The 23,463-nt window shown below is 46.0% G+C and overlaps 1 protein-coding gene across 1 annotated transcript in view; it reads right to left on the bottom strand.

The window, feature by feature from the left end:
* LOC141174579 (solute carrier family 22 member 6-A-like) overlaps positions 1–23,463 on the bottom strand; it is a 93,539-nt gene that overhangs the window by 28,410 nt on the left and 41,666 nt on the right. The window contains exons 6-9 of the mRNA XM_073659517.1: positions 9,653–9,776; positions 7,425–7,540; positions 4,890–5,104; positions 4,699–4,807 (exon numbers count right to left, since the gene is read on the bottom strand). Coding sequence (XP_073515618.1) covers positions 4,699–4,807; positions 4,890–5,104; positions 7,425–7,540; positions 9,653–9,776 — 564 coding nt within the window. The remainder of the gene's footprint in view (positions 1–4,698; positions 4,808–4,889; positions 5,105–7,424; positions 7,541–9,652; positions 9,777–23,463) is intronic.

Here is a 23,463-nt window from a genome sequence, read left to right as displayed (position 1 = left end):
AAGACGAGGACCCTGAAGACCACCCCGAAGATGACGAGGACCCCGAAGACGAGGACCCAGAAGACCAACCCGAAGAAGACGAGGACCCCGAAGACGAGGACCCCCGAAGACGACGACCCTGAAGACCACCCCGAAGAAGACCAAGAAGATGACCCTGAAGAAGTTGACCAAGAGGACAAAGAAGAGAAGACAAGCACCAAGATACAGAAGAACAAGAGACAGAAAACCAAGAAGCAGAAATACAAGAAGCTGCAGAACAAAAAGCGGAAGAACATTACGCATAAGACTAAAAATCAGAGCAAAAGATAATATCTAAATTATAAGCAGAAGATGACTAAGCAGTGTATGGGGGTGAGTCCGTTCCTCCTCGTGGTGCCCCTGGAAAAGACCTGCTGCTGCAGGCCAAACTAAACGCGGACAAATCCTGTTGTAAATCTTTTGTGACGGGCAGAACGAAAGGTGTAATGTCCAACCTTTTATAGATAACAACTACAGGAATGCCTGCCACAAATAAGAATATGATGAAGAAGAAGAATATGAAGAAGATGAAGAAGTAGAATATGAAGAATGTAAAAAAAAAAGAATAATACGAAGAAGGTGAAGAAGAAGAAGATGAAGAAGGTGAAGAAGAAGTGGATGAAAAAGATGCTGAGGATGATGAAGGAGAAAGTGTGGGAGAAGTAAAAAAGAAGGTGAAGAGCATGGAAGTAGTGAAACATAAATATCTGATAAAATATAAAAATACTTAACATAGTCAATATTTCCGTAACTCAGAACGTCTTAAAAAAAATATTAATTCCTGCTATTCCATTTCATTGGGCTAAACCTCTATGCCTTTATTGTCTCCCCCACCTCCCCCAATACATTCTACATTATTCTTAGTTGTTTTCCTTCATGTAGAATTAACCTACAAGGAAAGAAAGGATTTATTTTCATTCCGATATTTCTGTCCCATTGACTTGCATTGGTTTCCGGTATCGGAATCGGCGATATCCGATACTTTTTCGGTATCGGTCCGATCCAATCCGATCCGATATTTCCCGATATCGGAAGGTATCGCTCAACACTACTTATAAAATGTGTTCAAAGTGCTGCCCATTGTGTTGGATTGTCAATGCAACCATCTTCTCCCACTCTTGACACACTGATAGCAACACCGCAGAAGAAATGCTAGCACAGGCTTCCAGTATCCGTTGCTTCAGATGCTGCTTGTGTCGTATCTTCACAGCATAGACAATTGCCTTCAGATGAACCCAAAGATCAAAGTCTAAGGGGGTCAGATCGGGAGACCTTGGTGGCCACTCAACTGGCCCACGATGACCAATCCACTTTCCAGGAAACTGTTTCCAGGAAACGGAGTTTTTCCAACAAGATGGTCACCACCACATTATGTGTGTCAGGTCCGAGCATTCCTACATGAACAGTTTCCTGGAAAGTGGATTGGTCGTCGTGGGCCAGTTGAATGGCCACCAAGGTCTCCCGATCTGACCCCCTTAGACTTTTATCTTTGGGGTCATCTGAAGGCAATTGTCAATGCTGTGAAGATACGAGATGTGCAGCATCTGAAACAACGGATACTGGAAGCCTGTGCTAGCATTTCTTCTGCGGTGTGTCATTAGCATAATCGGATTCTCTAGAATAAAAGAGTATATGTCAGTGTGAGTGATTCCTTAGGCTAGGGTCACACCAGCGTATTTTCTCTCATCTGAGAGGATTAGATCGACCATGCAAATCACACTCTGATCAGAGTTTGATCAGAGTGTGACCATAGTGAGGAGAAGACAGGAAAAAAGGTGTTTCTCCATCTTCTCCATTCTGTCATTCGAGTCCAGTCCGAGGTTTTCCTTGCACTCACTGACTTGCATGGCCGAGTGCGATCTGAATATAGGATCAAACTGAGGCATGCGGTATTTTCGGACTGAAAATATGGTTGTCTGCACGAGCCCTTATGTTATGCAATTCCACTCTTTTTCCATATTTTTCTTCAAATATTCTCATATTTATTTTTAATACTCATACCCATAAAGTTCTATACAATCTTTGTACAGCCCAGTATATATATATATCGGTAAATATAAACAAATAGTATATCTTCTAAAGACATCTGGCGTATACTTCTGTTCATTTTCTTAGTAGTTAGCATATTAAAAGTTTATCAGGTGCATCACAATCTGCGAGGCACGTACCTTTGCTATAAACATTGAGCTCTTCAATCACGCGGCATCAGATGATTATGATGAAGAAGTAGCTTTGATTGCTTATATAACTATATCATTTTTGATTCTAAAACATTACATCTGATTTCCCAGTTTGGTAAAACAACTTTTCCAAAATCTATATTTTGCACTGTGAAATGAAATTAGAAAATGTGGAGAAAAATCCACCATAAACCATTGCATGCACAGGAGGATCTACACAATCATGTAGAGAAAGTCTTCGAATCAAACCAAGGACTCGTTTATCAAAGTGCTACCATACAGTGCTGGCCAAAAGTATTGGCACCCCTGCAATTCTGTCAGATAATACTCAGTTTCTTCCTGAAAATGATTGCAATCACAAATTCTTTGGTATTATTCTCTTCATTTAATTTGTCTTCAATGAAAAAAACACAAAAAGAATTGTCCTAAAGCCAAATTGGATATAATTCCACACCAAACCTAAAAAAGGGGGTGGACAAAAGTATTGGCACTGTTTGAAAAATCATGTGATGCTTCTCTAATTTGTGTAATTAACAGCACCTGTAACTTACCTGTGGCCCCTAACAGGTGTTGGCAATAACTAAATCACACTTGCAGCCAGTTAACATGGATTAAAGTTGACTCAACCTCTGTCCTGTGTCCTTGTGTGTACCACATTGAGCATGGAGAAAAGAAAGAAGACCAAAGAACTGTCTGAGGACTTGAGAAACCAAATTGTGAGGAAGCATGAGCAATCTCAAGGCTACAAGTCCATCTCCAAAGACCTGAATGTTCCTGTGTCTTCCGTGCGCAGTGTCATCAAGAAGTTTAAAGCCCATGGCACTGTGGCTAACCTCCCTAGATGTGGACGGAAAAGAAAAATTGACGAGAGATTTCAACGCAAGATTATGCAGATGGTGGATAAAGAACCTTGACTAACATCCAAACAAGTTAAAGCTGCCCTGCAGTCCGAGGGTACAACAGTGTCAACCCGTACTATCCATTGGTGTCTGAATGAAAAGGGACTGTATGGTAGGATACCCAAGAAGACCCCACTTCTTACCCCGAGACATAAAAAAGCCAGGCTGGAGTTTGTCAAAACTTACCTGAGAAAGCCTAAAACGTTTTGGAAGAATGTTCTCTGGTCAGATGAGACAAAAGTAGAGCTTTTTGGGAAAAAGCATCAACATAGCGTGTGCAGGAAAAAAAAGAGGCATTCAAAGAAAAGAACACGGTCCCTACAGTCAAACATGGCGGAGGTTCCCTGATGTTTTGGGGTTGCTTTGCTGCCTCTGGCACTGGACTGCTTGACCGTGTGCATGGCATTATGAAGTCTGAAGACTACCAACAAATTTTGCAGCATAATGTAGGGCCCAGTGTGAGAAAGCTGGGTCTCCCTCAGAGGTCATGGGTCTTCCAGCAGGACAATGACCCAAAACACACTTCCAAAAGCACTATAAAATGGTTTGAGAGAAAGCACTGGAGACTTCTAAGGTGGCCAGCAATGAGTCCAGACCTGAATCCCATGGAATACCTGTGGAGAGATCTAAAAATGGCAGTTTGGAGAAGGCACCCTTCAAATATCAGGGACCTGGAGCAGTTTGCCAAAGAAGAATGGTCTACAATTCCAGCAGAGCATTGTAAGAAACTCATTGATGGTTACCGGAAGCGGTTGTTCGCAGTTATTTTGGCTAAAGGTTGTGCAACCAAGTATTAGGCTGAGGGTGCCAATACTTTTGTCCGGCCCTTTTTTGGAGTTTTGTGTGAAATGATCAATGATTTGATTTTTGCTTCATTCTCTTTTGTGTTTTTTCCTTGCAAGCAAATTAAATGAAGATAATAATAGCAAAGAATTTGTGATTGCAATCATTTTCAGGAAGAAACTGAGTATTATCTGACAGAATTGCAGGGGTGCCAATACTTTTGGCCAGCACTGTACATGTTATGGTTGTAGATGTAACCGTAGCATCTTCTAGAGGAGTAGCTCAATTTTATGTGCTCTACAGAAAAGTTCCCTCTAATATGTAGATCTATTTATTTGTCAGTCAACTGGTGCTGCCCATACCACGGGCAGCATGAATCAGAGTCGGGCAGCCCATGGTATGCCCTGCAGAATTGCAACCAGGTATGTTTTTCTAAGAAACGCTCCGGCCTTTTAGAGAAAACATAATATAGTTTGGAGATCCGGCTAGGAACTATAGCAAGAGATAAAATTAGTCTGGTGCCACCCCCGGCCAGCTTCTCCCCACACCACTCCAGGTGATTGACAGGTCTCTCCCTCTGTACACACATGAGAGAGACCTGTCAATCAACTAGAGCGGTCCAGGGAAAAGCCGTCCAAGGGAGGCTTCCGTCTACTCACATCTCTCCCTGAAGTGCCCAGTTGAATCTCTAAACGATGTTTTCTCTGCCCATAATTTGGGCAGCATTAATTGACTGACAAGTTCCCTTTAAAGTTACAAATGCATGTATGTATAACTTAGGCTTCCCTTCTGTTTCAAGTACAGATATAAACACCTACCTGATGACCGTAGGGTATAATTCTGTGGTGTAAAGAAAAATACAACTAAATGATGCAGCCAAGCATCCCTTTCCAAATACTGCCAAGCTGGTCCTCAATATCTGAAGGTCTGAAAAAAATATAAACCCCAACATTAATGGGACTTTTAATGAGAGATGAGTTTGGAGGAGACGGATGAATGTTTTTTTTACCATTTGGCACAAAAATGTTTGCCAATATTGCCAATCCCCCAAGGGCGAGGGAGAAGAACTGCGTGACCCTTCGTCCAATATAGATCATGACTGTGGTGGAAATCAGCTTGGCTGGAAAATCCACAGCTCCAAAGATGATCTGAATGAGATATATGCTGACTCCAAATTTCTGAAGGTCCATTGCCAAACCGTAGTAGGCAAAACTTGTAGAGAACCTGGACAATGGAAGACTGTGGTGAGTAAAGAAATTTTGTACTAAATAAGCTGTAGTTAGGAGATCATCCTTCTTGCATTTGTAGATACTTTTGTAATATTTCAGTTTCTTCAATGAAGGCACTTAACTAGTGATGAGCGAGTATGTTCAGTTAACCCTTTCGGCGAGTATGCTCGGGCGAATACCGAGTATCTTCAGCGTACTCTGTGATATGTTTGAATCACTCTCGAGTGCATGATTTGCGACTGTTTGACAGCTTTAATACATGTGAGAAATGCTTGTTTCTTAAGCATTCTTCACATGTATTAAAGCTGTCAAACAGTCGCAAATCATGGGCACGGAGGTATTGAAACATATCACCGAGTACGCTGAAGATACTCGGTACTCGCCCGAGCATACTCGCCGAAAGGGTTAACTGAACATACTCGCTCATCACTACACTTAACCTATCATTGTCATTGACACCTAAAAAAAATGTGAGATTTTGACTTTTGGTGAATGCTTAGGAGGGAAGCGATAAATTCTATTGGTGCCCATGGCAGAAGTTTTAGGATGTACCCTCTGAGTATGGAGCAGGATGCAATGATATAAATATCACTGTTCTCCTGAATCTGACATAATTTTTCTTTTGTTCTTGCACCTCTTCGGTCCTGAGATATGGTGATATGGTTGCCTGTTACTCATATATAAATCTAGTCTTATTAGCCAACTGGGTGTGACTCTCTTGAACACACCCACAGAGAAGACTTGAGGACCACACCACATTGATAATAAGACTAAATTTAAATACAGGAAAGGGTAGGCCAAATTTCAGGAACGGAGTGGCGCAGAGACACAAAAATGCGAGATTCAGAATAGCGAAATTTCCTCCAGGTCAAAAATGACGTATTTATAGGAAGTGGCAGTTTCACGTAACCCTTTCCTGACGTGACCAATTTCAATTTTTGCATTTTCATTTTTTCCTCTCCTTCTTCCCAGAACCATAACTTCTTTATTTTTCTACAAATACACAACAGACCATGATTAAGACTTAAACGTCGAAACGCGTAGGTCCTGATCCTTGTAGTGCATCATATGGACAATTGGTGTAGAGCAATGTTTCAATGGGCACAATAAAAGCTTTGTTTTATTTTAAGAAATTAGCCTGATACGCTGGATCATCCTTCCCTTTTTCCTTTATTATTTTTCTGTCCGCATAGACATATAAGGGCTTTTTTTTGCAGGACAAGTTATACTTTTGTACAACACCATTAATTTTACCACATAATGCACTGGACAACAGGAAAATTACTCCAAGTGTGGTGAAATTATTAAGAAAAATGTAATTCTTATATTGTTTTTTGGGAGTTGTTTTTACGGTGTACATTTTGTGGTAAAAATGATCTTGCAATATGATACTGCTTATTAGTACGATTACCACGATACCAAACATGTCCAGTTTTGTTTTTCTTATTTTACTGGTGAAAAAAAACCTGAAGTTTGAAAAAAAATTGGGGTTGTTTCGCCATTTTCAGAGACCTGTAACGTTTTCATTTTTCGGTTGATGGAGCTATGTGATGGCTTATTTTATGCAGGGCGAAATTACTTTTTTATATATAATTTTGGGATGGACATTTTAATCACTTGCTACAGCATTTTTGGTGGTATTGAAACGACGACTAAAAAAACTTAATTTTTCTGTTTACGGTGTATCAGGTTAATTATTTTTCTACTTTGATAGATCTGACTTTTCTGAACATGGTAATACCACATATGTGTGTTTTTCTTTTTTTTATTATACTTATTTTTAATAGGGGAAAAAAAGGGCACAATTTGAACTTTTTTTTACCCTTATTTTTAATTTGTTACTTTACTTGTTAGTCCCCTTAGGGGACTTGGATATGTGATCGTCTGATCGCTTGTGATATACACAGCAGTGCCACAGCATTGCTGTAAATAGTAAAAATCGCAGTCTCTTTTGAAGCTTTGCGCTTCCATTAGAGGCAGGTCCCGGCTATAACACACCCCATGAGATCGCTCCATAAACCTGCTTCTGACTTGTACTGTACGTGTATGGCTGATGACTGAAATGGGTTAAAAAGGCATTTTTGCATTTCAGAAAATTACAGCTGTGCCAGCTCAGTAACTGCATCCTAGAAGATTACCTTTACTACCACTTGTTGCTGGTCTGGCTTAAGTGGTATTTTCCATAACTATTACTATTGCTACAGAATAGCCCTGTACATAAAGAGACATTATAATTGACCCTTAACAGAGTAGGCCTTCCGCATTAAGAAATGCACAGATTTCTCAATTCTTGACACCAGGCAATGTCTGCTTACCATACAACGCTCAGAGCAAATGAAATTCTCCGCACAGTGCTAGTTCGCACCAAATCCATAACTGTGTAGGATGAATTGCTACAAGCCATCTCCTTCACCATGTCAGCCTTTAGCGACTATTGTGAGAATGAATAAGATGATTAGAAGACCTAAAAATGCCGAAGATCACATTCTGTAAAAAGATCTGTAATACCGTCTAGTACTTCACAATTGTATAATAGAACAACACAAAAGGATCAGATTGGTTGCAGCTTTTTGCTCATTTGTCTTCAATTATTGGCTGTTCTGGACACTTTTTTAAATGGGAAGAGAATATCAGATAATGCCTCATATATAAGTCTGTACAGAACCATCAGACAGATCAGAATTCAAGAACTCAGAACAGAGCATACTATATTGTTATAGTTGCTGGCTCTAACCATGAGGTGGTGGATGAGGTCTATGTCCAGTATATCTCGGTTAGGCTAGGGTCATGTCACCAATTTTCTCTCATCCGAGAAAATCGATCTTATTTATGATCCAATTTTCTCAGATGTGGAGAAAAAAAAAAGTTTCTCCATTCAGTCTGTCATTGAAAATTAGAAGGCACTCAGATGTAATCCGAGAGCAGTCTGATGTTCCCCATGAGTGGGCGAGTGCCATCCAATTATTGCAGGCCAAAAAGATGGACAGCACACGTCTGATTTTTATGTTCATATGCACGAGCCCTTACTGTCAGCTTTTCTGACTTGACTGGTTTAGTAGATAACTCTAGTGTAGAACAATCATGGTCAACTTTTCTTGGAACTCATCATTTCCGTTAGGAAAATGTATGAATAAATTAACAACTGGGTGTTAATGAGGTGTGTACCAAACAGACCAACACTGTCACCACTGATTGGTCAGCGTCTGCGCATGTTAAAGACACCCCTCACAATGATAATACATTTTCACGAGGCATAAAAGAGAAATGGAACAGCTCTAAGAAAAAGATATCCTGACATTGTTCCAGGTATTTACTGAAACAGTTATGTTAGAAGAGCTGATGGCTTCTTTTTCCTGTACCGCCCAAAGGGAACCTGGCAGGACTAGAGATGAGCAAATATTTTGAAATTCAAATTTGCCAGCTTCGAAAAACATTTACCCCAAAATTTGATATGTCACAAATCATTTCACCATGAATTAGAAGTATTCTGTTTGCCCTGGTAAGACGTGTGTAATACTCTGAGGTCTCCTATTACTGAATCCAATGCCTTTTAATCACTTTAACAAAAACAACCTTAGTAATGTCAGAGTGGCCTCAACATGTATAATTATGGGTAAATGGATGGTAACTGTTGTTCACTTCTATAGAATTATCTATAGAATTTGTTCAATGTTGTATGCTTTCTCTCCTTATCTCTATGTCTAAGCTGTGAACTATGACGTCCTCTCACTATCCAGATCGCCCCAAAAATGGCTGCTGCATTTCCTGCCTCAGCTTTTATACAGACTATTATAGTCCCTACTGATTGACTGTGCTACACCATGTGATATGATGGCTGCAAAGCATTATGGAGAAGCTCGCCTGGCCACTCCTGAAGTCAAATATGCTTTCTCTGCCTTATGCAATTTTCTGCAATCTGTAAAATAGTGGTAGCCATTTTAGATGTTTCAAACAAAGTGAGTTGCAAATTGTTTGAATTCACCAGGTTCAGCAGATTCCTACAAATTCAGCACAAATTTTATCTGCATCAAATAGATTTGTTCATCTCTAGTTAGGATGATTTTAACAATATAACTAGTTGTGTAGCTGTAGGGATCACTGGACAACAATATGAGCAATAGCTGTATAGTTTGAAACCAGTTTGCCAGTGGTGAGAATTGAACATTGAAAACAAAATCAGTCTGGAAGTGCAATGGGGGTGTCACAATGCACTTTAAGATCATTAGTCCTCTTCATTACTCCCTACCAGGAGCCACTTTTTTTTCCTTGATTGTCTTTAAAATACCTGACGTAATGGAGGATGGAACTGTCAATCAAGGAGAGGAAGGTGGTACCTTCCAGAGAGTAATAATGAGGACCAATGCTCTGTCAGGCTGCTTTACATGTTTCTTAGTTTCTCAGTGCTGGCACAATGGTTTCATTTTTATTATTGTTCAATTACCAGTATAGTCATGCAACTAGTATGATTTATAGGTTCCTTTTAAGTAATTTGATATAGCACAATTAAATTGTATGGAGTTATGTACAATGTTATAGAAGATACCTCCAGCGTTATCTTCTCAGCCTCCTCCAGCTTTCCATTGTACTTGGCTACTCTTTTCATCTCTCTTACAGCCTTAGATGGTCTACCGGAGAGAACAAGCCATCGAGCTGATTCTGGGAACCACCTATAAACAAGAAGATGAATCATGGTGTTCATTAAAGCTGGTGATTGTCTCGAAATTGTTTTTTAGTGATAACTGTTAAGCTTTTACTTTGGCCTCAGCTTTGATAGTGGTATATATGGGATTAAAGAAACGAAAAAGCCCTTGAATGGTGGAATTACAACTAGGGGTGAACAAACCATATGGAAATTTTTATGGTTTATACCAAGGGGGTATTGCTTACAGAGTAATTACACTAAAGACTCACCCCAGAGGATCCTGTGATCCACACACCCTTATAAAGACCTTAAAAATTGTTACTAAATAAAAAAGACCATATATAGTGGATTACACCATCATTATCTGAGGACATAACTTTGCAAGAGAGGGGCACAGAAGAAAAAATATAAACCATTCCAAAATCAGCGGAGCAGCGCCAATTGGAAAGGGTAATCAGTTGAAATTAAAAAATCAACTGAAAGTCAAAGTGGTTTTCCAGGAATAGCCTTTTCAACCCTTCGGCCAGAGCTGTTACTTTTCTTCTCTGGTTTCATCGCTGACTCTCCACTGCTGCTCCTGTGATTATTTACAGGCTGCAGCAATAACTTCACAACTATGTGCACATGTGACCACTGCAGCCAATCATGAGCTCAACAGCCCCGCTACCTGCATCAGCAGAGCCAATGAGCTCAGTGATTGGCTGCAGCGTTGGGCTCTCTAATTCTGACATCACTGCTGCAACCTGTAAACAAACACGGGAGCAGCGGCGAAGTAGCAGCAGTGGACATTGGGTAGGTAAGTTACCTACTAAAAGTTCTTTTTATTATTTAACCCATTGCTGGCTAATAGCATTTTTCACCCTATTCCCGAACCGCAGAAAGATAATAGATGTAATATAAATAGTAAAATAATTTGTGAGACCCGGGAGAGATTTTGCATCAGTACCTGGGGCTTCATAATACCCCAGTGCTAGCAACGATGCATATAGAACTGCTAGAGTACAGCAAAGGTTAATGTTAGAATGCAGAATTAGTAATGAACTTAGCCCACATTGAGCAAAACATGGATAAGCCATTAAATGCTCTTATTATGTGAGATTGCACTGGACTATATTTGCTGTTTAATCATCAAATAGACAGTGACATTTATGTCTTTTTGCATCCGGGATTTTTTATTTTTTTTGTATTATCTGTATTGTGGTGATAAAACACATTTAACGTTTGAGGTGATAACATTTCACATCAAGGTAGTCATTTTGCCCGAAGAGAAACAATGTACAATTATTTAAAAATCTTGTCTTTGATGTGCAAAGAGCAAGCGGAGCAGAATACAGCTGGGCTCTTTGTAGAGAAGGCCTCATTTGCGTGTGTTCTTTCTCTTAGGCGGCATAAAGCTTCTATAAAGTGATGTGTTGGCGTAAATCTGGGATAACAGCCTATTGCCGGATATATCTTTTTTACCTAAAATGATTTGAGTTTTATTTTTACACTTCTGCTAGAATTGTTTTGTGCAAGAACGTCAGTAGGTCATGACGATGTATTCATTAAATTCAACTCTTTCAAAATAATAAAGGTAAACCTCTCCAGAAAAACTATTTCCTCATTAATTTGTTTATCCCTGGCATGTTTAAAAACTTATTTAGGTATGATTGTAGTTTTTTTGGGTTGTGAGTGTAGTGAAACTTCAACAGTATACTCACACTACTACAGTATTATCTCTCTGTCTATGGGCTGGGGTCTACGCAATCAAAACTAACCCATCAATGGCCAACACTAACCTAGCAATGGCCAATATTTATCCATTAATAGCCAACACTTACCCATTAATGTCCAACACTGACACATTAATGGTCGACACTGACCATTGGCTAATAATGATCCACCTATGACCAACAGTGACTTGTCAATGACTAATGACCCATCAATGGCTAACACTAACCAACTCATGGCTAACACTGACCCATCAGTGGCCAACACTGAACCATCAATGGCTAATAATGACCAATCAATGGCTAATAATGACCCATCAATGGCCAACACTTCCTCAGCAATGGTCAACACTGAGCCAACAAAGGCCAACACTCACCCATCAATAGCCAACACTGGCTCATCAAAGGCTAATAATGATCCATCAATGGCCAATTCTGACCCTTAAATACTACTAAAAATTAATCAATGGCCGTCACTTACCCATCATTGACTAATTATGACCAATCAATGGCCAACACTGACCCATCAATGGCTAATAATGACTAATCAATGGCCAACACTGCCTCAGAAATGGCCAACACTGAGCCAACAAAGGCCAACACTGGCCTGGCAATGGCCAACACTGACTCATCAAAGGCTAATAATGATTAGTGATGAGCGAGCATGCTCGCTACTGCTCGGTGCTCGCCCGAGCATATCACTGCTCGAGATGCTTGGTGCTCGCAGAGTATTTCCGGGTTGCTCGGGCAGGAACTCAGGTCCCCTCCCTGCATGTTTGGCGCTCTTTAGAGAGCCAATGAACATGCAGGGATGGCCTGCCATGCACTGTAATGCCGTAGCCATGTTGGTTGTGGGCATTACAGCAATTGGCTGGCCGCACAGCGTCATCAGATTTATATCAGACCTGGCGCCGCCATGCTCGTCACAGTCACTCCGGATCAGATAGTGTATGGAGAGCTGCTGCTGTGTCAGGGAGAGATTTGATCGTGTATTAGGTAGTGTAGGGAGAAAAAACGTACATTACACATATCCATCTTAACAAACAGTCCTTCTGAGGACTAATCCATCTGCAGAGATATCAGGCAGGTAGTGTATATAGCAGACTGCAGTGCATATAGCACAAGAGGCACCATTCCAATTCTGCCTTCTGCTGCTGTTAGATATTTCTATGCAAAGGCCCAGGTCTCAGGGGCCAGGAATACTTTTCTTTGGTTCTTAATCCTCATTATTGCTTAAAAAGCAATCCAGAGAACACCATTTTTTCTGCTCCATTTGCTTGTTGGCACTGCAGGATACAGCCAGGTCCTGTCCATATTAGAGCGCTAGAAATCCAGCTATTTACATATACATATACGTTGTCAGAAAATACTGCCATTTCTGGCCTCCATTAAAAATTTTCTTTAGCGTGTCATTGAAGCAATTCAACGCAGTTTGCTGTTCAAACTACTTACCTACAGGCCAGGTATTTAAAACTCTGTTTTCTCCATCACACGGATCACATATAAGTTCGCTCCAAACTCAGTCATTTGTAGTGAGCGTGGAAGATACTGTCCTCCAGTTAGAATGGGCAAGGCACGTGGCAAGGGACAGGTAACTGGACGTGATGGTAATGGTGCATGCAGAGGCCGAGGACAAGGCCGTGGGAAAGCCGAAATTGTGCCACAACAAACACCCACATCTTCTCGCCTGACCTTCCTGTCCCAATTTCTAGGGCACTGCAGGACACCACTATTGAACCCAGAGTAGTGTCAAAAGGTTGTTGGTTTGATAGCGGATAATGCTTCCAGTCATTTAGCCACCACCACCACCACCCTGTCTTCCACACGGTCAAGTCTCAGTAGCTGTGAGCATGGACCGCATATTTCTCACCCTGATCCTCCTTCCTCCCACCATGCCGAGTACCCAGAGACAACTGATTCCACACTTGGACACTCTGAAGAGCTGTTCACTTTTCCATTTATAGATTCGGACCTCTCGCCCGGCCCACTTGAAGTGGGGCAAGTGGAGATCGCGTGTAGCGATGCCCAAATATTTGAGCAGCCGCGGTCACACGAAGGCGACGGTGGGAAAGTGTCACAAGAGGTGGACGATGATGAGACACAATTGCCAGAAAGTCAGGAGAAGGACCAGGGTGCGGAAGTGGAACACGAGGTGGTGGATGATATAGTAACTGGCCCAACCTGGCAGGAGGACATGCAGAGCAAGGACAGCAGCACACAGTGGGAGGGAGGCAGAGCATCCCAACAGGCAGGAAGAAGCAGTGTGGTGGCCACAGACAGAAGGCAGGCAACCGTTCCCAGTAACACCAACACGAAGGAAGTTGCCAGTACAACTGTTAGGTCTTCCCGAGTCTGGTTGTTTTTTAAAGACTCTGCCGATAACCCCAAAAAGGCCATTTGCAACACCTGCCAGGCCAGCATCGGCAGGGGTGGCAAAACGACCAGCCTGACCACCACCAGCATGATCAGACACATGGCAGCAAAGCACCCAACTTTGTGGGCCGAACCCCAGTGTCCAGATACAGTGTCTGCGGGTGGCACCATTGCTTCTTCCGCTGTTGTGCATGCAAGCCAGTCCCCTGTCCATGGTGCATGCGAAGATGCCTCCTGCCCTGCACCTGTCATTGCACACGTCCATGTCCTTGTCCCAGCGCAGCATTCAGTTGTCCATACCCCAGTCCTTGGAACGCAAGCGCAAATGTGCAGCCAACGCCCCACAGGCCACACTACTAAATTCTCACATTTCATGACTGCTTGCGCTCGAAATGTTGCCTTTTAGGCTCGTGGAGGTGGAAGCATTCCGCAACCTGATGGCGGCAGCCATCCCTCGGTACTCGATCCCCAGCCGCCACTATTTCTCCCGGTGTGCCGTCCCCGCATTAAACAAGCATGTGTCCCAAAGCATAAGCCGTGCTCTCAACAACGCAGTTACCAGTAAAGTCCACCTAACCACGGACACGTGGACAAGTGCTTGTGGGCAGGGATGGTACATCTCACTGATGGCACACTGGGTTAACATAGTGGAAGCCGGGACCCAATCAGACCTTGGGAGAGAACACGTCCTCCCGACGCCAAGGATTGCGGGCCCTAGGTCAATCAGGGTTGCCCCACGGTCTACAGCTCCTTCACCTCATCCTCCTCAGCCTCCTCCTCCTCTTCAGCCTCCATCTCCGAAATTACCACATCAGTCACAATCTGGAAGCACTGTAGCACTGCCTCAGCCAAGCGGCAACAGGCTGTGCTGAAGCTAATATGCTTAGGTGAAAAACCGCACAATGCTGAAGAGTTGTGGACAGCTCTGAAAGAGCAGGCAGATCTGTGGCTCACACCGCTGAACCTACAGTCAGGCATGGTCGTGTGCGACAATGGCCGGAACCTGGTGGCGGCTCTGAGGCGAGCTCACACACGTACCATGCCTGGCCCATGTGCTTAACCTCGTGGTTCAGCGGTTTCTCAAATCCTACCCGGAGCTGCCGGATCTGCTTGTTAAAGTACGCCGCCTGTGTGCCCATTTTAGAAAGTCAGCTACAGCTTCCGCCGCCCTTGCAGTGTTTCAGCAGCGTTTGCAGCTTCTGGCTCACAGACTGGTTTGTGATGTCCCCATGCGTTGGAACTCTACACTGCAGATGTTGGGAAGTATTTGTGAGCAGAAGAGGGCAGTTGTTGAGTACCAGCAAGGCCGTCGGTATTCAGTTCAGACTCCACACATAAGACCTCAGGAGTGGACATGGATGTCAGACATATGTACCATCCTCCAAAACTTTGAGGACTCCACCAAGATGGTGGGTGGCGATGGCGCCATAATTAGCGTCACCTTCCCGCTTCTCTGTCTTCTGAAACGCTCTCTGCTCACAATCAAAGAGGATGCATTGCAGGAGGAGCACGATGAGATGGAGCAAGGAACCATACAGGGTTATTACACACTGCCAAGCCTCATCTCATCCCAACGTGGATTGGGTGACAATGAGGAAGAGGAGGAGGAGGAGGAAGGACAGGAGCTAGTTTCATGCACTATAGACGGTACTACCTGCACAGCTGTCATACCGTCTGTTCAGCGTGGATGGCCAGAGGACAGAGAGGAGGAGGAGAGCATGGTCAGTCATCCTCTTGGTGAGGACACAGAAGTCTTGCCTGTTAGTAGTCTGGTACACATGGCTGAGTTTATGTTACGCTGTCTTTCCCATGACTCTCGCGTTCTCAAAATTTTGGGTGACAGTCATTACTGGTTCGTGACACTTTTACACCCATGCTACAAGGAGAACTTTATATCTCTTGTTCCTGAGGCGGACAGGTCTACAAAAATGGGGCAGTACCAGAAAGCCCTTGTTGTGGAACTATTAAAAAAATTCCCATCTGAAAACGCTGGTGGCAGAGGGCACACTTTGTTGGACAACCAAGTAGAGACACAACTTCAATCCAGCAGAGGCAGGGGAACACTGTCAAAATTCTGGGAGAGTTTTCTCAGATCCTCCCATCGCACAGGCCCTTAGGCACGGGGTACTCTCTCAAGCAGTGCAAAGTTTGGGAAGATGCTGAGGGAGTACCTTGCCGACCGTACCAACGTCCTCCGTGATTCCTCTGTGCCTTATAATTATCGGGTATCCAAGCTGGATACGTGGAATGAACTGGCTCTCTATGCCTTGGAGAGGTCCTGGCCTGCCTTGCCACCTGCGTTTTATCAGAGCGGGTTTTTAGTGCCGCTCGTGGAATTATAACTGATAAGCGCATCCGCCTGTCAACTGAAAATGCTGACAGGCTGACTCTTATAAAAATGAACAAGGGCTGGATTGGGCCAGACTTCTCAACACCACCGAATGATAGCAGCGTAACATAAACTCAAATCCAGTGTCTTTTCTTGGGAGGTGCATTCCCATGCATCTTTTCACACCCACACATGGGTATACGCTTCCTGATTTTGTCTATTTGCTCTTGTCCTCCTGGTTCTCCTCATCCTCCACCACCATATCACCAGGGTGACCGTGGTCTGTGATGCAACACCCACATAATTTTTTTAAAGGGTGTTTATGATGCCCGTGAAAATTTTTTTTTTATACAGTATGTTCACGTATACCTCCCAGGGGTAAATGTTTGTCAGCCAATACACTTAGTGCATGGGCATTACAAGTATAGGAGGCCCGCTCCTTTCTAATGGGAACATTTTTTTAAGAGGCCCTCCTCCACGTCTCTTCCAAGGGGCATTGAAGTGCCTCCAAATTTTTGGCAGCCCTTGCATTCACTGCATAGGCCAACACTATGGGAGACTCTCTCCTTTCTAATGGGAATTTGTCGCTACTGTGGCCCTGCTTTGTGTGTCTTTAAATTCTTAGTGTGTTTTTTCCTAAAATTGGTCAGGCGTTGGACTCACTGCATACCCTATATCTGTATAGCAGACCCTCTCCTTTCTAATGGGAACATGTCGTACTTGTTACTGTGGCCCTGCTCTGTGTGTCTTTAAATTCTTGGTGGTGTTTTTCCTAAAATTGGTCAGCCGTTGGACTCTCTGCATACCCTATAACTGTGTAGCAGACCCTCTCCTTTCTAATGGGAACATGTCGTACCTTGTTACTGTGGCCCTGCTCTATGTGTCTTTAAATTCTTAGTGGGGTTTTTCCTAAATTTTGGCAGCCCTTGCAGTCACAGCATGGGCATTACCACTATAGGAGACCCGCTCCTTTATAATGGGAACATTATTTTTATTGAGACCCTCCTCTATGTCTCTTCAAAGGGGTATTGGCTTGCATCCAAATTTTTGGCAGTCACTGGATATGCAATAACAGTATAGGAGACCCACTTGTTAATACTGGGAACAACAAAGCATAGCCGGCTGATGGCTCTCTAACAATAGCTACGGCCGACTTTTAAGAATAGTAAGGGCCGTCTGATGTCCCTGTAAAAATAGGCTTTATGATTTTCAGAGTCCCTCCATCATAAATAAAAAAGGATGTGTCTGATGATGTGTCACACACCACATTGCCAGATAAGGTTGTAAAATGTTAAAATGACATTTCCCGGTGAATGCATTTGTCTTAAAAAATAACGTAAAAAAAACGAAACAATAGGATCTTTCTTTAGTATAAAAAACAGCGTCACCAATTTAACCTAAATGTAATCACATTGTTCAGCTCATGCACCTCCTCCTCCATCTCCGAAATGATCACATCAGTCATAAGCTGACAGCACTGCAGCACTGCCTTGGCCAAGCGGCAACAGGCTGTGCCTGAAGATAACATGCCTAATGCCTAATTGACAAACCGCCCAGCGCTGCAGAGTTGATGAAAGCTGTAACACAGCAGCCTGATCTGTGGCTCTCACCGCTGAACATACAGCCAGGCATGGTCGTGTGTGACAATGGGCGGAACCTGGTGACGGAGAAATGACAGCCGGGGTAGATACGGTTTCCCTCTATGCCAGCCCTTTCACCAAGCTAAAGAATATGGCTGTGGTGAAATACAACTCCCACTGAGAAGGTGTTTCAGATTGAAAAACATTGTGCCCACCAGAGGATTTGATTCTGAAGGCTAACCTTTCTCACCCGCTCAAAAGCCCCATAGCAGCTGCAAAGTTAGCGCTAGCATGAACTCTCCTGAGGTAGAAGCCAACGCACACCAGAGAATTCTCTGGTGGGACCGTCCAACACTGCTGAGAAGCAGTCCTGGCTAAGAAAAGTGTGTGGGAAGGTTCCTGGACACTCTATGGCTGCTTTTTTACTGAGGAGGAAACACACGCAAACATGGGGAGAACATACAAAGTCCTTGCAGATGTTGTCCTTGCTGGGATTTGAACCCAGGATCCCAGCGCTGCAAGGCTTCAGTGCTAACCACTGATCCAATGTGCTGCTGTTCACCCTCTAATATCTAGCAGGCTGGAGAAACTTGCACCTACTGCCACTCTATCTTCAGCTCCTTTGTGAGAAAATGTATTTGGGCAGCCACTCAGTCTACCAAATAAAATTCCTGAGAAGGAAATTGGGGATGGCTTCGCTACTGGTACTGGGGGCAGTGCTAATACCATAGCGTCGTACCATAGTTTGCTGGAAATATTCCAGGCTGGTAGGAGGCAAGCAAATTCCCATAGAAAAGTACCAGCAGTAATGTTCAGGCCACATTTCAAGCGCAAGCAGCTTTAGAGGACTTCCTGGGAGAAATGACACGCAGGGTAGATACGGTTTCCCTCTATGCCAGTCCTTTCACCGAGCTAAATACAACTCTCAGCCAAAAAAGTTGTGGACTGGCTCCGTACCATCCCTGGCCACATTCACCTATCCACGTGTTTGTGGTTAGGCGGTCCTTCCCAGTAAGTGCACTGGGCAGGGCACGGGTAATGTTGTGGGACCCGTGCTTGTGGAAGGCGGAGGCAATATCGGGAAATATAGTGGCGCCTGGGGACCGAGTATGGACACTTTGCCGCCGTCGGCATGAGGTTGTGAAAAGCTTCCGCCTCCACGAGCCTAAAAGGCCACATTTCAAGTGGAAGCAGCTGTCAAAAATTTGGCAGTGTAGTATTGCAGCCTGGGGGTGGGTGGGTGGCTGCCTACATATGTAGCGCCCCGAGGGTTCGGCCGCTACAGGGGTATTGCACCTCAGACCAGAGGTGTCATATTCCACTCCCAGGTAAGGATGGAGTATGGACCAGGGCTCAGTTAGCTGCATACAGCACACACACACCATTTCCGAGGGACAGCTCAACGGTGCTCCCACTAGACGGAAGTGCAGGCACGACCGACTATGTCCCTGCCTGGAGTGGGGAGGGGGGTGGAACACCCAGTGCTGTAGGGGCAGATAGGGGTTGGTTCCTGAGCGTAGGTAGGAGCCCATTGGTTGCTGGTCACCTGGGCTCATGGTCAGAGGGAGGTATAAAAGGGGGGCACCATCTTAGCTCTAGGAGAAGAGAAGTTCAGTTCTGTCCAGAGAGGAGAAGACGGAGTAGAGGCTCTGTAGGAGCTCTACTCCAGGAGGGCCTAGTGAGAGGCCGAGGAGGAGGTGAAGGGGAGCTGAGATTTTGGCTCATCTCAGCTCCAAGAGAACGGAACAGAAAGGAACAGGAAGGAACGGAAAGGGAGAAGAAGAGACAGAGAAACAGAAGGGCTCAGGAACAAGAAGGTGGAAGGGACCCTAAGAACCCACGAGAATCCAGGGTGAAGGGTCAGGCAGATTAAGGGTACCGGATCCCAAGTTGGTGGAGGAGAAACTACCCTCAGCCAAAGACCGGTCGTCGTGATCATCTATTGGTGCGACACCTCATCAAACCTGCTAGGAAGGCACCATATAGGACAGCGGAGGACGGGGCCCACGTTTAACCGCACAAGTCTGCGGCAGCTGGACAAAAGTGGGTCACTGGTGAGGTAGGCCAGAGAAAGGATTAAAGGGGGTCCTGTGCCATGCTCCTGAACTGCCTGGGAGTTGACCGAGCCCCACACCTGGTGGACGCAGCACGGCTCGGGCGGTCACTGCTGACAGAAGTGACCCGGAACAAATGAACTGTGAGTAAAGACCCTGGACTGTAACTTGTTGTCTGTGTGCTCCTTCGCGCCTCCAACACTACCGGTACTGGGACTCTCACCACCATCACTCCCACCATCCACTACACTGCCCTGGGGCCGCACTCTTCCCGTGGGGAGTCACACCATCCCAGCTGCATTCATCATCAGCCCCAGCGGACTGCCTTGCAGCGGCGGTTCCTAATAACCGCAATCCACGGGTGGCGTAGTCGGACATTATCTGAAGCACGTAGCAGACTACCATTGGTCTGACCACCCTGAGCCGCGGGACCGGGCCGCCACTACTACCCCCATCGTTCCCCTATCGCCCGGATCTGCGTGCCCCACGGCCCAGGAGGCGAGTCAGCTTTGGCGTAGTCGGCAGGATTTCGTGCCTGCTAACAACGGGTACTGCGCACCTGAACAGAGACTGTTTCGTTGTACTAAAGATGGCGCCCGCCCTAGAAGAACGAGCGCCATAATGTGCGCGCCAAAAGACCACAGGAGGCCGGCTCCCATCATGGGCCGGGTCCCAGAATGGCGCCAAAGAGGAAGCCCGCCCCCAACAACCATGAGCACGGCTGTGGAAATGTCCGTCAATGTGGGGGGGCTGCCCCTGAGAGTGATTGTCAGCAGAATGCCCCAGGACCACCCCCCATGGGAGCGGAATGAGAAGAAAACTGCGGGGCAGGGGGTGGTCTGGATCAGTCCAGACAGACCGCACCCGGGGATGGACGCCCTCAGCAGCACCAGCCTCCTGGCCCGAAGCCTGCTGCAGGCCGAACCGCTCTGCAGCCTAGCAGAAGTCCTAGCGCAGCTCCCCAGAGACCCGGAGCGTGCGCAAGCTGCACTGGAGGACCTGGAGCGGAGGTTGGTCCGGGCGCAGCGGGGTGCACTCACTGAGTGGAGAGAGGAACTGGCCTGGCAGGCCGAGACCCACCAGCGACAGGCCTCAACCGTACCCTGGGGTTTGCCTGCCTCTGAGGACGGCGCAGGAGGAGAGAGGACCGGAGGCGACGCCGCGGAGGGAGCCACGAGGACTGAGGCAAGTGAAGTGGACGTCACCACCCCAAGCCCAGCAACCGCAAGCCTGCCCCAGCCTCCCGTCGCAGCACCCGAAGCCCCACTCACCGCACCTGTTGCCGCGCCGCCACTGCTCCCAGCTAGGCCTTAAGCGGCGAGCACCGCGGCCACGCCCCGCCCGGCGCCACGCCCCTTGACCCCGGGCGCCGTAAAGCAAGAAGCATCATCGGCCCGGTCGCAAGGCCTGGATGACCCGGGCGCCATCGCTAAGCCTGCGCCCCTGTCCCGGATGGAACTGCCACCTAGCGCAGCCAAAAGACCCCCTGCCTGGTCGCAAGGCCGAGTGCCCCCGGGCGCTGCTCCCAGATCAGGTCCCCCCACTATACCATCGCTGGGCGTGGACCTATTGGCACATCATACCGGTCCGGATGGACTGCCGCTGGAGTGGCCGGCGGAAGTGACCGGCAGTCAGCCATGGAAGGCCCAGCCCCCGCGCGAGCCTCTGATACCGGCTCAAGAACCCGTAGAGGTCACCCTACCCCCACTGGAGGACGTCCAATTTGCGTGGGACCCCACCAGCGAGAACTTGATGGGGTTCTCTCAAGAGACCCGGGCAGACGCGGTCCGTCGTCTGGAGGCCTGTCATCAGCAACTGGCGACCTTTGAGCGGGAGCGACGAGAGAGGCACGTCAGAGAGGAACGGCTCCAGGCCCAGAGTGCTGAACAAAAACGCAAGGCCCGCCAAGACCCCCGAGCAGCCCGTGGTCCCCGAATCACCGGGACCATAGTCAAATTCCACATGGAAAACGGCTGGGGGTTCATCAGGGGCCCAGAAACCGCAGGCGACGTCTTTGTGACCCGCAGGGACGTTGAGAGTCATCTACCTGAGGGACACCGTGGCCGTGACTTGTACCCTGGCGATGTGGTCGCCTTTACCCGCCACGTAGGTGCAAAAGGACCGTACGCCCTACATGTTCATCGGCTCACTGAGGAAGAGCTACAACACCGCGGCTATGAGGAGAGCCAAGAGGACCCGGACGGGTCTGAAGAACCATATGAGGAGGAAGAAGGAGCATATGGAGGACACCGCTACTAGTAAGTAGCAAAGTACCTGTGTACATAGTTACCCGTCAGGGTACAGAGAACTGATTATTGTTAAGAGACTGTTACCTGTGTGCCCCTCATCCCCTATCAGGCTGAGGACTGTGAGCAGCCATTCCCTTCCCAAAACTGGCCGAGGACTGAGAGCGGTCAATCCCTTGTATATAGTTGCGCTTCCTAAAGCGCCCCCTACTGGTTTTATAAAAAGACTACCACGTCTACCTCGGGACAGCAAGTCCCGTGCGGACTGCCTTGCAGCGGCGGTTCCTAATAACTGCAATCCACGGGTGGCGTAGTCGGACATTATCTGAAGCACATAGCAGACTACCATTGGTCTGACCACCCTGAGCCGCGGGACCGGGCCGCCACTACTACCCCCATCGTTCCCCTATCGCCCGGATCCGCGTGCCCCACGGCCCAGGGGGCGAGTCACATACTTGCGCTTGCATTCCAAGGAATGGGGTAGGGATAACTGAATGCTGCAGTGGGACAAGGACGTGGACGGTGATTGTTGCTAGTCTGCAATGACAGGTGCATGGCGGGAGGCATCTTCGCATGCGCCAAGGATCACTTATGATGGGCACACTTTTAGGCAGTGACCTGGGAGTCAGAGATGCTTCCAGGGTCTTCCCCAGGCTGTTTCCATGTCTTTTCAGCACTGTATGCATGTGTCTGATGATGAACGCTGACCCATAAATATCTAATAAAAAACGATCAATGCCCAACACTTACCCATCAGTGACTAATTATGACACATCAATATTGAATATTGACCCATCAGTGGCCAACATTGACCCATCAATGCCTAATAATGGACAACACTGACCCATCAATGCCTAATAATGGACAACACTGACCGATCATTGGCTAATAATGGCCAACACTGACCAATCAATGGATAATTATGACCCATCAATGGCCAATACTGACCCATCAATGGCCCAATACTGACCCATCAGTGGCCAACACTGACCCAGCAGTGGCCAACACTGACTTATCAATGGCTAATAATAGCCCATAAATGGCCTATAATGACCCATCAATTGCCAAAACTGACTCAGCAATGACCAACACTGACCCATTAATGGCCAACACTCATCCAGCAGTGGCCATCATTACTGTGCCATAAATTGCTAATAATGATGCATTGAAGACTAACACTGACCCATAAATGGCTGACAAACTGTGACAGTGTGTCTCTCCCCCCTGACAGCTCACACGGCTTACTGTATTACAACTCTTCAGCACTTTTGATTTTCAGGTCTCTGTCCTCATCCAACACCCACAGTCTCAAGATGAGTACTCAGGGACCCCACTCTGCAGTTTCAATGCTTACAGTCCCACATAACACATTGATTGGCCCTAAACCATTCCCTTTTAACAATTCTTCAGGCCCTTTCTAA

This window comes from Phyllobates terribilis, unplaced genomic scaffold, assembly GCF_046119375.1.
Source record: "Phyllobates terribilis strain yellow unplaced genomic scaffold, ASM4611937v1 Scaffold_13__5_contigs__length_258822181, whole genome shotgun sequence".
Lineage (NCBI taxonomy): Eukaryota > Metazoa > Chordata > Amphibia > Anura > Dendrobatidae > Phyllobates > Phyllobates terribilis.
This window is presented reverse-complemented; position numbering and strand designations above follow the sequence as displayed.